Source organism: Emiliania huxleyi, assembly GCF_000372725.1.
Source record: "Emiliania huxleyi CCMP1516 unplaced genomic scaffold EMIHUscaffold_797, whole genome shotgun sequence".
NCBI lineage: Eukaryota > Haptophyta > Isochrysidales > Noelaerhabdaceae > Emiliania > Emiliania huxleyi.
The window spans coordinates 5,108-19,616 of record NW_005196043.1 but is presented as its reverse complement, the minus strand read 5'-3'; the positions used below and the strand labels follow the sequence as shown (position 1 = coordinate 19,616).

General features: G+C 66.8%; 5 protein-coding genes across 5 annotated transcripts; 2 read left to right on the top strand and 3 right to left on the bottom strand.

Moving 5' to 3' along the window:
- Window positions 1-1,249: 1,249 nt before the first annotated feature.
- Window positions 1,250-2,379, bottom strand: EMIHUDRAFT_121139 (hypothetical protein; the record flags this gene model as incomplete). Its single annotated transcript, XM_005759749.1, has 2 exons — window positions 1,250-1,653; window positions 1,707-2,379. The coding sequence occupies 2 exons, from the start codon at window positions 2,377-2,379 to the stop codon at window positions 1,250-1,252; spliced, it is 1,077 nt and encodes a 358-aa protein (XP_005759806.1).
- A 638-nt stretch (window positions 2,380-3,017) lies between these two features.
- EMIHUDRAFT_249584 (hypothetical protein) lies at window positions 3,018-4,460 on the top strand (the record flags this gene model as incomplete). Its single annotated transcript, XM_005759748.1, has 3 exons — window positions 3,018-3,473; window positions 3,509-3,921; window positions 4,043-4,460. 3 exons carry the CDS (start codon window positions 3,018-3,020, stop codon window positions 4,458-4,460), a joined length of 1,287 nt encoding a protein of 428 aa, XP_005759805.1.
- A 939-nt stretch (window positions 4,461-5,399) lies between these two features.
- On the bottom strand, window positions 5,400-6,315 carry EMIHUDRAFT_44156 (transcriptional regulator, Sir2 family; the record flags this gene model as incomplete). The annotated part of the gene is made up of 3 exons (XM_005759747.1): window positions 5,400-5,484; window positions 5,567-5,703; window positions 5,824-6,315. Coding segments are annotated over 3 exons (714 nt in total), but the record flags the coding sequence as incomplete, so codon positions are not given.
- Window positions 6,316-10,188: 3,873 nt separating this feature from the next.
- EMIHUDRAFT_249582 (hypothetical protein) lies at window positions 10,189-11,777 on the bottom strand (the record flags this gene model as incomplete). The annotated part of the gene is made up of 5 exons (XM_005759746.1): window positions 10,189-10,218; window positions 10,306-10,386; window positions 10,462-10,506; window positions 10,578-10,875; window positions 11,242-11,777. 5 exons carry the CDS (start codon window positions 11,775-11,777, stop codon window positions 10,189-10,191), a joined length of 990 nt encoding a protein of 329 aa, XP_005759803.1.
- Window positions 11,778-11,919: 142 nt separating this feature from the next.
- EMIHUDRAFT_249581 (hypothetical protein) lies at window positions 11,920-14,013 on the top strand (the record flags this gene model as incomplete). Its single annotated transcript, XM_005759745.1, has 3 exons — window positions 11,920-11,973; window positions 12,220-12,261; window positions 12,337-14,013. The coding sequence occupies 3 exons, from the start codon at window positions 11,920-11,922 to the stop codon at window positions 14,011-14,013; spliced, it is 1,773 nt and encodes a 590-aa protein (XP_005759802.1).
- Between the last annotated feature and the right edge of the window lie 496 nt (window positions 14,014-14,509).

Here is a 14,509-nt window from a genome sequence, read left to right as displayed (position 1 = left end):
GAGCAGCAAGAGTTAGGGCTGCGGCTACGGCTGCGGCTGCGGGAGGGGCTATGGTCGCGGGAGAGCCGCTGCGCCGCGTGGGCGCGCCTACACCGCGCTTGCTCCGCTCGCCACCTCTCGCAAAGGTCCAAAGTCATAGCCATCACCTCCTCCGGCAAGTCCTTTTCGCCTATCTCGCCGTCCCTCCATGCCTGGTAGAGCTCGTCGTCATAGCCATATTGCATCACAGCCTGCTGCACTGCGTCGTGCACAACCCCTGCCACCCTATCCCGCGCCTCAGCGTCGGAAAATTCGAGCTCGGAGTCATACCAGGAAGCAGGCGCAGACGGCCGCGGCGATTTGGCAGGCGGCGAGGTGGGGGAGGGAGAGCGCGGCGGTGCGCGCTCGGTGCTCCCGCTGGTGCCAGAAGGGCCAGCGCCCAATGCGCTCAGCCTGTTCTTGTCCACCACCTTGGGAGAAGGGGGTGGGGGTCCACCTCCCTTGGGTGCGGGCTTGCGGTGTTCCTGCTTCCGCTTGCCCGACTTTGGCGGGTTGCGGCCGAAGTTCTTCATGGTGAACCTGTCCGGCTTGCCGCCCTTCCCGACCCTCGTCCACCCCTCGGGCGACTCGTTGGGCCGAAGTTGCTGCGCCTGTTGGTGCTGCGAGTGTGCCTGCGATGCTGCGGCCGGAGCGGCAGCGGCGGCAGGCGGTGCCACGGGCGGTGCGGCGAAAGTGGCGGTAGGCTGAGGCTGCGCAGCGCCCTGCGCGGCCTGCTGCCTGGCCTCATCCTCCCGCCTCTTCTCAGACTTGGCCTGGATGATGTACTGATACCCAAGCGGCACCGGGTTGATGCTGACGGACCAGTTTCTTCTTTGCGGGTGATTTGTGTTTCGCAACCCACTCCACGCGCCCACTAAACGGCTAACGCACTTTCACCACACCTGTCACCTCCGCCTCCGCCACACACCCGGCTTGGCGCTTGCGCCCCTTTGGGCCTTGGCCGCTCTAACGCGGCCTAGCCCTACGCGCGGCGGCGCTAGCCTCCGCGCCTATAGCTGGAAGTGGTGTTAGAGTGTAAGTGTGTGGTGTGTTCGCGGGACCCGCTCCGCGCTCCCCGGGGCGCTTTTCCTTTTCGCTTTTGCGGCGGCTTTTCCTTTTGGCGCAGACTGCTGTGCGTGAACACTAGCACACGGGCCAGGTGGTGTGTGGTGCGGCGGGCTCCCCCCTCTCACACTCGCTCTTAGACTCTACCGTTCCTCCCAAACGCACGTCACAGCTCCTTCTTGTCCGCCTTGCCTCCCCCGGCGCCGGGCGGACTCGCCGCCAGCCGCTGCAGCTCCTCGAAGAAGCGCGTCGCCTCGGCCGCCTCGACAAAGCCAGAGCGGTCCGCGTCCATCGTGGCGAAAAAGTCGTCGTCGCCGCCCGCCCCCGCCGCCTTGTTCGCCGCGTTGGCCTCTTGGATCAACGAGGCCATCTCCTCGCGCGACAGCCTGCCGTCGCCATCCTTGTCGAGCGAGCGCATGATTGCACTCGGCTCCATCGCGCCGCCGCCGCCGCCTCCGCCGCCGCCGGTGCTTCTGCTCGCCGCGCCGCCGCCTCCCGCCGCGCCGCCGCCGCCCGCCATCATCCGCTCAAAATAGCCGCTCGCCTCGCCCCGGTCGACTCGGCCGTCGCCTACACGCGGTTCTCCACACACGTCTCCGCTCTCCGCCGTAAGCTCTCCACACAGGCTATGGCGGCTATGCCGTCCGCGTCGATGGAGGCGAAGAAGTCCGCCGGCACGGCCTCGCCCTGCGCCTTGGCTGCCGCGTTGGTCTTCTCAATGAGGCCCGCCATCTCCTCCCGAGAGAGCGAGCCGTCCGAGTCGCGGTCGAGGGACGCGAAGAGCATGTCCGCCATCCCGCCCGACGAGGACGGCGCCTTCTTCTGCGGCGGGTGCAGCGCCTCCCACCTTTCCAGCAGGCCCGCCTCCTCAGCGAGGCTCAGCAGGGCCTCCTTGCTCGCGCCGGCCGGGTAGGCCACCGAGAACTCGTCGAGCATCGCGCGAAGCTGCCCGCTGGTCTTGAGGCGCAGCCGCCGCTGCGCCTCGCTGCTCGCCTTGGCGGGCGCCGCCGTGGCAGGCGCCGCCTTGGCCTTGGCAGCCGGAGCATTGGCCTCGAGAGGCGTGCCGTCCCAGGCGAACCGCTCGACGCCGGCCGGCTTCTCGCTCTGTGCAAACTCGTAGACCGCCTTCCTCAGCGCCTCGAGCCGGCCCTCGCCCTGCATCACACCGTGATCAATGCCGACCCGGTCTGCGATGCCCACGAGCTGAGCCTCGGTCTGGCCCATGATCGCCTCGCGCAGCGGGTCGGCGGCGGCGCCCATCAGGAGCAGGAGGAGGAGAGCGAGCGGCGAGCTCATCGTTGATGTGCCTTCAAGGCTGAAGAAGCGCAGAGGCCGAGGGAGCACAACGCCACGCCGCTTGCGGCGGTCCTCTTCCCAGCTCCGCTGAGGGCCCGTGCGTTATTTATTTACTGGAGACCTTCACCACCCGTGTGTGTGTGTGTGTGTGTACTCACTCACTCACCTTCACCACCCGTACACAGGAGAGATGGGAGTGCCCCACCACCAGGGGGCGTTTCTTTGCAGGAAGAAAACATTTCTCAAAGGGTCGTGTATTAGGAAAGAAAGAAAAGGGAGGGATGGGAGGAGGGGGGTGTATTAGGAAAAACGTAGATTAAAATTTTGACCGCGCAAGATATGAAGGGTGGCTAAGGGCTCTGCCCGCAAGGCGCCCGCGTCGCAGACGCGGTACCATTGACAAATCTGCAATATACCCCCACACGAGCAAATAGCAAAATCCGAATACCGTGCACGAACTGCGTGATCTGAGCCGTGCAAGCCTTCAGCTGGTGCCACATCCGTAAAATTGAAGCCAAGAACGTCCGTCAAATCCGTGCTTTCGTGCTTTGGGAGCAACTGAGGGAAGGGAAACCCGCGGTACCTCACACGCACACAGCACACACCACGAAAGGAAAAAAAATACTCACGACCATTGGATGCTCCACACGGTCGACCTCGCCATCGCAGAGGCGCACGGCGCCCGCTGCCTCGACGGCTCGCCGCCGTGGTTCTATTACGACCGGCCGCGCTCGCCGGGCGGCTCAGGCTCGAATAACGCGTCATGGCTGGTGATGCTGGACGGCGGCGCGTGGTGCTACTCGCTGGACGAGTGCGCTGCCCGCGCCACCAACGGGCTCGGCTCTTCGCTCCAGGCAAAGCAGCGCAGCTGGGTCTACTCCGGGCTGCTGGATCCATCGCCGGCCCACAACCCCGCCTTTGCCTCCTTCCACCGGGTGCTCCTTGGGTACTGCGACGGCGGCTCCTTCGCCGGCAACCGCGAGGCGGCGCTGCACGACAGCAGCGGTCGCCCCGTGTGGTTCAGAGGTCGGCGCAACCTCGACGCGCAGCTCGAGGCGCTGCGCGGCCTCAGCCTCGCGCCGACGCCGTCTGCAGTACCTCTGCAGACCTTCTCGGAGCCTTCCCGTAGGCGCTGCGCGGCCTCGGCCTCGCGGATGGGGCGGAGCTGCTCCTGGCCGGCGGATCGGCGGGCGGCCTCGGCGCGCTCTTCTCGGCGGAGCGGGTTCGCGCGCGGTTGCCTCAACTCTCCCGCTTCAAGCTGCTCCTGCTGTCGGCCTTCTTCCTCCACCGGCAGCCCGAGCCGCTGCCGCGCGCCGCCGCATGCCGCCGCACCTTCGACCCGGCCGCCTCCTCCGCGGCGTGCACGCCGTGGCCTGACAAGATGAGGGCCCTGTACGAGCTCATGCACGCCTCGGGCGCACCCGGCTGCGAGCGAGCGCTGCCGGCCACTGAGCGGTGGCGCTGCATCTTTGCGAACGAGAGCGGCGCGCGGCTCGACGGCGGCGTGCCGCTCTTTCTCGTCAACTCGGCGCACGACTCGTGGTGCCGCTTGCTAGACGGACACTTCCTCGACACCTCCTCGACACCTCCTCGACTCTTGCTGTCCCACCGCCCGTAGGATCACTCCCTCGCACCACTCCGTCGCCCCGCCCTCGCCTCGCAGGCAGACGGCGAACGTCTGGCGGACGTACCCGCGCTGCCGCTGGTCTCGCTGCGCCGCCGCCGACGTCGCGCGAGACGTGCGCACCTCCAACCGGATGATTCGCTCCTTCCTCGCCGACCTGCACGCAGCGGGACTCCTGCGCAGGCCGGGCGGCGGCGCCTTCATCTCGTCGTGCAACGAGCACGTCGCCTCGCTCAGCGCCGCAGACTACGGGTCCACGCTCGTGGGTGGCACCGCGATGGCGAGCGCCATCGCGCGCTGGTGGCACGCGCCGGCCGACGCGCCGCCCGAGCAGCACACGTACCTGCCGTGCGAGCTCGACCCCGCTTCGCGCGCGCCGCACTACGAGTGCAACCCCACTTGCAGCACGAAGCGCAGGCGCCGCCTAAGACAGGAGTGTCCCGGCTGGCCGTGCTGACGCGCCGAGGTTTCAGTGTTATTGTGTGCCGGCGCGCAACCGGCGACCGCGGGCCGGGGGCCCCTGTGGGGTGGCTGATAAAATTCAAAAAAATGTCGCGCATATACAGACAGACTTTCCTTTTTTCAGATTCTTACAGACAGGATACACGAGACCCCGGCGCCGCGGGAGCCTCTCATCAAGACCATGCTCAAGACACACACGCGTCACGCGCCATCCAGAGACCAGACGGCCAACGCCAGAGGCGAGAGGGCTACCCCCGCCCCACATGCCACATGCCGCTTTTCACCACGGCTCCTCCTCCGCCTCGCACGTCGCGCGAGTCGGGTCCCACACGTTTTGCCTACACCACCATCGCGCGCTCGCCTCCTCCTCGTCAAGCGCAACGCCCGCGGGCAGCCTCCGCCACTTGCCGCACGCGTCGCAAGCCACCCACGTCGTCTCGTTCCGCGCGGACGCCCTCTCGCGGCCGCGCTTCTTGCCGCGCGCTCGCCGCCCGCGCGCGCCGCCCGCCGCAACCCCGCCCGTCAGCAGCTCGCTCCACTCGCTTCCGAGCCCCTCGAGCGCCGCCGCCTCGGCATGGGGAGGGATCCACCCCTCGTACCAGTCCGCCGCCTTGGCGGCGAGCGGCGACGCGACCAGCGCGGCCAGCTTGGGCAGAGTCACCTCCGGGCACGGCACTACCGCGTGTGGCGTGTGGCGGCGGGGTGCGGACCGCTGTGCCTGCGGCGGCGCCTCGCAGCAGCCGACGATGTGGTGCATCGGCGGGGCGTGCTGCCTTGCACCGCCGAGCTCGCCGCCCGCCTCGTGGGCCTGCGTCGCCGACTCGGGCACAATGTTGAAGGAGAAGCTCGGCAGCGACCGCTCGGCCGCTCCTACGGGGGCAGACGCCGTGGATTAGTCGTGGACGTGTCCCAGGACCGCTCGGTTGCGACTCGGCTGGCGGCGAGGAGCGCCGAGGAGCGCATGCTCCGTCACCCCGACGGCGAAGGAGGTGCCGACGAAGACAAGCGCCTGTCCACCGCTGCCGCTGTGAGGAGGAAGCGCTGCTATCGGGCGCAAGCGGAGGGAGGCGCTCGCGAGGGCGGGCAGGCGCCTTTGCGCACTCGAGCCAGCGGCGCGCCTTGCGGTACTGGTAAAAGGAGTGCGACTCGTACTCCTCGTCGAAGAGCAGCGCCTGCGGCAGCGCCGGCGCGCCGCAGGCAGGGCAGGTTGGCAGCGCACCCAGCACCGTTCGCGCCGCCTTGGGGTCGCATGGGGCCGCCTGCCGCTCCACCGCACACGTCGCTCGGACGCCGCCGCCCGCCGGCCGGAGCCGCAGGTGAACCACCACGCGTGCCCGAAGCGCGGGGTCGGGTGTGACATCGGGACCCTTCGCACCCGCCTCCCACTCGGCTGTGGCGGTCGCGAGGTCTAACTGCGCCGGGCCGATGCTCTCGGCGGCCGCGTATCGGCAGCCGGGCGAGACGCACTTGAGCAGCCCGGCGCGGCCGTGGACCTCGACCAGCCGCTCCGAGGGCAGGCCGGCCCTCTGATGCAGCCCATCGATGTTCTGCGTGATGACGTGCACGTTGGTCTGGCGGCACGCGGCAACCTCCGCAACCGCGAAGTGTCCGGCGGACGGCTCGTAGGTCCGCTCGCTCGTTGAACCAGGCTCAGCGACCACGTGTGCTGGGATCCAAAAATTGTCATACCAGCCGCGAGGGTCGGCGAGAAAGGCGGCGCGTGTGCCCCACTCCAGGACCCACTTGGCCCACACGCCCTCCGCGCCTCGGAACGTCGGAATGCCGCTCGGCGCAGACAGACCCGAGCCAGTGACAAACACGACTGGGTCGCCGCGCCGGATGATCCTCGCGAGCTGCAGCAGCGAGGACGGCGCAGAGCCGGTGGATGAGTCGCCGGACGGCGCAGAGCTGGTTGATGGGACAGGCGCAGAGCTGGTTGATGGGACAGGCGGCATGTCGGTTGGGGGAGGGGCGCTGTCTGCTGTTGCCGCAGCGGCTGGCTAGAACCGGCTGGATACACGGGGGACAGCCACCCGTCGGCACCGCGTCAAACAGGTCAGCTGTAGAGGGGGTGTTGTGCAAAAGAGAATCTTGGCCAAAAGAGAATCTGTCCAAAAGAGAATTTTCACGGAGTTGGGGCCGCTCGGCGCCGCCCGCCTCCTCCACAACTAGAGGTCGAACCGACCGCATCGCCTCGGCAAGGTTCATCGGACGGTGTGATTCCCCACGGTGTCGTCAAGCGAGAGCGCGGTAGCCGCAAGTGGTGATGGCGTCGACATCGGTGGCCTGCCCACACCGCCCTGGTACGGCCGCACTTGTGCCGCCCTCATGCAGGAGCGCCGCCACCGACGCCTCGACGACGCGGCAAGCTTCTTCTCTGTTGCTGCAAGTGTTGCCGCAAGCTCTTCTATCAGCGTGCGCCGACTCAAGGGCCGCTAGCTTCTGCTCGAGAATAGCGACCCTCTCCTCGGCATTGGTAGTTGAGCTTGAGGGGCAGCAGCTAGGAGGCGCCGGCGAGAGGGGCGAGAGCGGCGGCGACGGGGGCGAGACGAAGTTGCGGTGGCGATGATGTCGCCGCCGATGACGACGGTGCCGTTTTTGTATACTGTGCGCGTCCCCGCGGTTGTCGTTGGAGACACCAATGCCGATATGCGGAAAAGATGGCGTCCGTGTCAACCCACAAGAGCCCTCAGAGGGTGAGCTGGCGAGAGCATTGTAAGAAACGCCCCCCCGACCACCGTCTCGCCTGGCTCTCCGCCTTCGTCATGAAGCCCAGCGCCGAAGCGGCAACCAAGGCCTGATGCGACGGCATCGGTCCCCGTCGCGACAGAGTAGCGGCCAGAAGCAGACGTGCCCCACCGCCACTCGCAAAGGTGACGCCATGCCGGATGCTGAGGTCTCAAAGCCTAGCGCGGTGGCAAAGTGTGGCCATCCATCGAGCATCGTGTGTCTCGGCAGATCGGCGGGGCGCGGGGGCCATGCTCGTCGGCGCGCAGGGGGGTGGTCAGATTGCCTCTTTGACACGCGCTTTACCGCAGCTGTGAATAAATAGTATCTGCAAGAGACACCAGCACCCCCTCGTTCAATGGGACAGGCGGCGGATCGTGCGCGCTGGACACGCGGGCTGGGCACAAAAGCACAAACACCCCGGGCCCGACCGAAAATCGCACGACGGCTGGGTTCACGCAACCTCCGAGTTAGCTATAAAAAAAGCGCATAGGCGGTTGAACTCCGCAAAGTCTCTTTTTCACCCGTTTCGCACTGGCCCCGGCCCGGGGGGGCCGTAGGCTGTCCGCGACGTGTGACAGTGACTCCAACGTCGTCGGGTAGCCTGACGCACCGCCCGGTGTCACCACTCCTCCCGTTTCAGCTCTCTAGAGCTTCGCCACGACAGCACGCCGACGGCAAGCTCTGAGGTCCGTCTGGTGGGCATGCTGTGACCATGACTCACTTCTAAGCCCTCTCATCCCGACCGTGTGTGAAGGATGCGCGGCCGAGCCGCTGGCTGGCACTGCCTGAACGTCCGAGATGGCCGCAGCACAGGCCAGACGTCGCGCCGCTGGCCAAACCAAGCCGGTTTGCGGTCGAGCCGGTCGAGCTGATTGGGCCGGCGAAGAGTTTCGGATCGGAGCACACCAACCTGGCCGACGCGGAGCGGCCAAAGTCAAAATCGGAGGTGCGAGCGAGTCGTCGTCCGTACGAAAAATCGAGAAAAAAAGCGGAAATTTGATCTCTGCACGGTTCCCATCCGCAGGAGGAGAATCGGAGAACGGAGAGACTGGGACGACTGGACACAAGAAGACAGTGAGCCGCCACAGGCGTCGTTGGCGCACGTACTGAGTGGCAGCTGCGCTGGAAATAAGGAAGAGGCGCGTTACTTCATGCGGAAGCTGAAAACACACGGCGAGGGCGACAGCAAGAGTCGAACGGGAGGCGCCTGAATCAAAAGACACGGCGACATCCATGAGACGCGCGAGAGCAACCTCCTTAAAGGCAATGGGGTCTAGATTTGGAGCGCTCGTCGAAGAGGAGTACGACAAAATAGCGCCCGTGATTGCCTGCACGCTGCCAGCACTGACAGACTCCATACCCGAAAGAAAGAGAGGGGAGCTTGCAGGAGAGGTGACGAGTGAACTACAGGTAGTGGGGAAGGCAGCCTCGATTGCCATACAGACATGGGTGCGAAACAACGACAAGACCAAGGCACGGGCAGAGGAGCGAGAGAGAAGAACATAGGATGGATAGGGCGCCTGTTCACGGCATGGAGGGTGGGCCACGCTGAACGTAGAGCCGAACGAGAGGAAGCCGGGGAAGACGACTCCGAGGAGGACGAAACACCAGTGGTAATCCCGCCATCAGCTGTCACGATATACCCGAAGGGAACCCCAGTGCCAACACCGACCGTTGAGGTACAAGTGTTCGAAGAGAGAGTGGACCTGAGCAACGACATGACTTGGAGGCAAATGATCGGAGTGGGAGTCAGAAATGTGGTCCTTGCGCGAGGGGAGCTCGATAAACTCGAGGGGCCAACTTATGCCGCGAGGAGGGCGGAGTTACGCAGAGCGGCGAGAGAAGCAGCGAGAGCAAGGCAGACGGCAGCGGCGTCTCAGAACGAGGCCGAGGAGAGCGATGAGTCAGAGGATGAAACAGCAGGGGAGAGAACGAGGACGAGAGTGAGAAGAACGAGAGGTGGCATGAAGGTCGCTGCGAGAATCGGCGAGAGACTGCGAAGAGAGATAGGAAGTGGTAGACGCCCGTGGGTGGGCGACGGCTAGCACCACACTCCTCTCCTTAAAATCCCTGTGTGGTGGCGGCGTGCCGTCCTCCCATCCCTCCCTTGGCTGGTCTGTTTTCTTTCTTTCTTTCTTTTCGACAACAGAAATGAACCCTGGATTCATACGACACAACGAAAAGAATTTAAAAACGTTAGTGGTGCACTCGAGAAACCCTTCGGGTCGCTCCTCATCGCAAACCCTGTCAGCAGAGTCCTCCTACGGGAATGTACGTAAGAGCTACTACAGTGGGTTGCGGGCATTAAGAAACCTTCCAAGTCTGCGGTGTTCTGAGACAGTGGAGTGGATGGAGGCGTGTGTGCGTCTTCCTACTTCCCGTCATCCAGAGAGCCGACTCGGCGGCAGACTCTGGCATCGCCCTCGCGGACCGCAGCTTACCCCTCTTACCTAAAAATCCTTTGGGCCGGAGCTCTGGCTTGAGTGCCGGCCGGAGCTAAGAAACCACGGCATGGGGTGGGTGAGGCCACAGTGAGGGGTGAGGAAAGGCTTAGAAACGGCGGCGTGCCGCGCAATCCTGTTTTCTTTGCCCGCAACCCAGTACCTCATCAGGCTTCCCTGTGCTGAGCGTCACAGCTCGGTGATCGCGCCGGCCGGACACCACTGTAACGTCCGTTCCGGGCATTTGAACACGACCTTCGGGGGCAAAGACATGGGCTCTATGGCTCAGACTGGACTCCTCTTGGTCCCTTCTGATACCCTAGGCCACACCTGGGCCTTACCTGGGGCGCTAGGGGGCGGGAAGGGTTTGCCCCCCCCAACTGGCCCGAGGCACCTTTATTAATGCCACTTGCCCGTGTGCAACCCACTGTACACTGAAAAACAAAAGTTCGCGCGCCGTGCTGGGCCTGGAGCATCGACCATCGTGAAAACTCAGTTCTTTCCCCCTAGTTTGGACACAACACACCACCTCGATCGCGCCCACATCTGTTCTTACGGCGGGCACTGTTGCGGGTGGCCGATCTGCGTTTGAGATCAGCGCGAACTGCAGGATGATGACGACCTGGAGGGACGAGAGGGCCGGGTGGGTGGTTGGGGCGGTGGCGGCACGCGCGCGGAGGGGCGCGCCTTGCGGTTCTGTATGCTGTTCATGATGTGGTTGTCGATGCGAACGATGCTCAGCGCGCGGATCTGTTGGCAGCGAGACAGGGGGTGGGGATGGTGATCATGTGCTGACGGGACGATTCCGGCGCGTTCGGGGCTCACCCCATCTCGCTGAATAATCGGGTTCAGCGACGTGGAGAGCATCGCCTGCGCCAGGGGCGAGTTGCGGCATGGTCAATTAGCGGCGGCGCGTGCAGCGCTGGCGCGGTGCAACGCACATGCATGTAGTGGCGGCCGTCCGAGATTTTGAGGCGGTAGCGCTCCTCCGCGCCCTGCCGCGACATCGGATTCTTGATCGGCCTGAGGTCGATGATCTGCACGCGGTAGGGGTTGGCCCCGGCCTGGCCGGCGGTTTGCCCGCTGTGCATGAGCTCGATGCACCCCTCGTCGAGCATGGCGCCTCCGCCTTGAATGGCGAGGGGCACGTGGGCCGCAGAATGGCTGGAGCCGCCGCCGCCACTGCCGGCGCCGCCCCCAAGCGTTGGCGCAGCGGCGAGGACCTGAGCCGCAGAATGGCTGCCGGCGGCACTGCTAGAGCCGCCGCCGCCGCCGCCGCCGACACTGCCTGACACTGGCTCCGCCGCTGCCGGCGACAGATTGTCCGGCCGCACCCGCACGTTCTCGCCGCCCTCGAGCGCCACCCCGTACCGCCCGCCCTCGAAGAACCGCGCCACGCCCCGCTGCCCGTTCAGCTCGGGGCGGGCAGAGAGGCCGCCAAGCACGACTCGCTGGCCGAGGAGCGGCGCGTCCACCCACCCTGCCGCTGCCGCGCCCGAGGAAGCGCCGCCCGGCCCTGCCCGGCCGGCGGCACTGCTAGAGCCGCCGCCGCCGCCGCCGCCGCCGCCGCCGCCTCCTCCTCCTGATGGAAGGGCCGAGCTCGACGCAGCGGTGCGCTGCTGCTTGGATGCGGGGCCGGCGCTCGCGCTCCCCTCGGTCGAGTTGTTCTGCACGGCCGCCACCACCTCGGCCCCCATCTCAATCTCGACCTCGATCACGTACGCCGGGTACATCTGGCGCGACTCGTACGCCACGTGCACGATGGATGCGTCGCACCCGCTCTCGCCTCCGCCGGAGAGGAAGGGGCGGTGCGGCCCGCCGCGCACGCTGTTGTAGAGGAGTCGGGGCGGGCCCTCGACGCGCACGCCGGGCATGCGCATCGCTCTCGTCTCCGCGCTGATGCGCTGCCCCATCTCCTCCTGCGTGCCGAGGGCGGCCTTCACGATGAGCAGCTGCACGCGGCGGCCGCCCGAACCGGAGATGCGGTGCGCGTACCGGCCGCCGATCGGGTACGACGGGTCCTCCGCCAGGTAGATGCCTGAACCATAGAAGCCGCCATTGGAGAAGCGAGGGTCGAGCCCGTTCTGATGTGCGAGCACATCCTCCACCGCCCGCTCCGCGGTGCCGTGGAAGAGGAGCATCTCGGTGACGTCGCCGCCGGCGCAAGTGTGGACGAGCTCTTCGTCGCGATAGTGGGTGTACGCGCGCCACAAAATCTTGTTCTGGACGCGCTGCACGCGGCTCAGCTTTGCGCTCGGGCAGCTCTTCGCGAGCAGCGTCTTGATGAGGAGCGCCTCGTTGCTCTGCATCGAGAGCGGGACGAGCTGCTTTGACTCGGTCGGACCGCTGTCGTTTCGAGCCGGCGGTTTTCTTCTTTCCTTCGGGAAGAACTGCATTAGAAGTGTATTCATTAGAGAGGGAGTTTTGTTTACGTACTGCGAACCGGCAAACTCTCATTCATTGGGAGCCGTGCGCCTCAAGCCTCAACCCCTCAACTAAGGTCTACGCCCTTCCCCAACCACCCCGACCTTTCTGTGAATTCTTAAAATACGAGCCTCTCTCACAGCACACTGGCACGACAAGGGCGCGGACTGGCGGTTTGAGGGATCCGGTTTGAGGGACCCGGTAGCGCCACAAAGTGCCTCGGGGGAAGGGGGGCGGGGGCAACAGCTTCTCTCCCTGCTCCTCCCGCTCGTGGAGTCGTTCGCACGCGCTCGGCCGCCGAACGTTCTCATCCTCCTCGCGGACGACCTCGGCGTCGGCGACCTCGAGGCGTACTCAGCCTCCGCCTTGGTGCCGACGCCGGCCATCTCGGCGCTGTCTGCAGCGGGCGTCCGCTTCACAGACGCGCACGCGCACCCACTCTGCTCGCCGAGCCGCTACTCCCTCCTCTCTGGCAGCTACGTCTTTCGGGGCCGCCGGCCCTCGTCCTCGTGGGGCCTATCGGGAGGCTCGCAGCTCCTGCCTGGCCAGCGGACCATTGCGGAGTCGTTCCGCGCGGCAGGTTACGCGACCCTGCTGCTCGGCAAGGCGGGCATCGGAGGGGAGGTCGCCGCGCTACCCGATGAGCTGCGCCGCTCGACCGAGGACGACAGGGTCGACTGGCTGCTAAGACGAGGGCGGAGGCTTGCCGACGGCCCGGCGCAGTGGGGCTTTGACGAGTCGCTCTCGATGGTCTCGGGGATCCAATCGCCGCCGTACGCGTGGTTCAATGGCAGCGTGGCGTCGCTTCCTCGCGGGAGCCGCTGCTGGGGCACGGCGACCCACGCGACGCGCACCGGCGACTGGGTGTCGGGCAAGTTTGCGGGCACCGGGCTGCGCCACCGCCGGTACACGCCGTGCGGTGCAGGGGACGGGCACGACGGCGCGGCGGACTGGGAGGGGCACATGGCCGACGCCCACGTCGCGCAAGCTGCGCTCGGCTTTTTCGACCGGCGCCGCCGCGCACGCGGGCCGCAGCCGCCCTTCTTTGCCCTGGTCGCCACCGCGGCGGTGCACGCGCCCTTCACGCCGCCCGACCGGTTCCGGGACGCAGACATCCGCACATGGGTCGCCACCAGCGAGGTGGCGGCGCCGCGCCGGCTGCACGTCCCCCACTCGTCCATGGTGGCGGAGTTGGACGCGGTGGTCGGGGCGCTGATGGCGGCGCTCCGCTCCGCAGGCGAGCTCAACGAGACGATTGTGGTCTTTGCGAGCGACAACGGCGGACTCAGCTGCGCGACCAAGCAGCACGGATCGTGGAGGCCCTCGCCCGAGACACCCGCGCCGCCGTTTGAGGACGTCTCGCCCGAGCGGTCCGGGCTGCAGTCGCCGCTCTGCGGCGCCAATTCTAGCGCCCACCTGCGGGGGCACAAGGGAGACCTCTACGAGGGAGGCCACCGGGTGCCGCTGCTGGTAGCGTGGCCGGCGGGCGGTGTGCCCGCCGGGGGGGAGTGCGGCGACCTGGTCGGGCTCACCGACCTCTACGCCACCCTGCTCGACCTGGCCGGCCTTGCGCCGCCCGCTCCCGGCCAGGCAGCGGACAGCGTCAGCTTCAAGCGCCGCCTGCTCCGACCCCGCGACGGCCACCCGGCCCGGTCCGACCTGCTCGTGCCGTCGCCGCCGAGCTGGGCGCTGCGGTGGTCGCGCTGGAAGCTGATCAGCCTCGCGCACGGCAGCCAACGCGCCACCGAGCTCTTCGACCTCGAGGCGGACCCGGGCGAGACGACCAACCTGCTGCCGCCCCACAACGTGAGCGGGCAGCCGCCACGCGCGTCCGGCGAGGCCGCCTCGCGCCACGAGGCGACGGCCGCACGCATGGCCCAGCGCGCGGACCAGATTCTGACCAGCGGCGAGCTCGGAGGGCGAAAGCGGATGCAAGCATTGCGAACGATGTGAGACGGGAGACGCGAGGCCTCGGCGCGCCCCGGCACATATTTTGGGGGGGGGTGTGTTTTCTTTCGCTTTCACTTTTCGGATGCGCCCGGCGGAGCGCCTGTCAGCGGCTGTACGCGGCCCGGCCTGTGTAGAGCCCCAGCCGACTCTGCGCGGATCGCCGCCGCGCGCCGCGTCGCCGGCGATCACCTCTCGCTCCGCGGCGGGCGGCGCCGCGCCGCACACCGGCGGCTGCTCTCTTGCACTCTTGGCTCCTGGGTTATCCTCCCACATTGTCATGTCGAAGACGACACCGACCAACAACCCCCCCCCCCCGACCTTTGGGGGGGAGGGGGGGGCCGAGCGCCAGCGGCGCCCCAAAGCCGCAATGGCCGAGGGCGGCGGCGGCGCCGGCGCGCGCACAGGTGGAGAGATTGGGCCAGATGACTTGTGACCGAGAGGGGCGGCGGGCCCAGCCGGCCGCCGCGGGCGACGTACGGCGTACGGGGTCGAGAGAGAG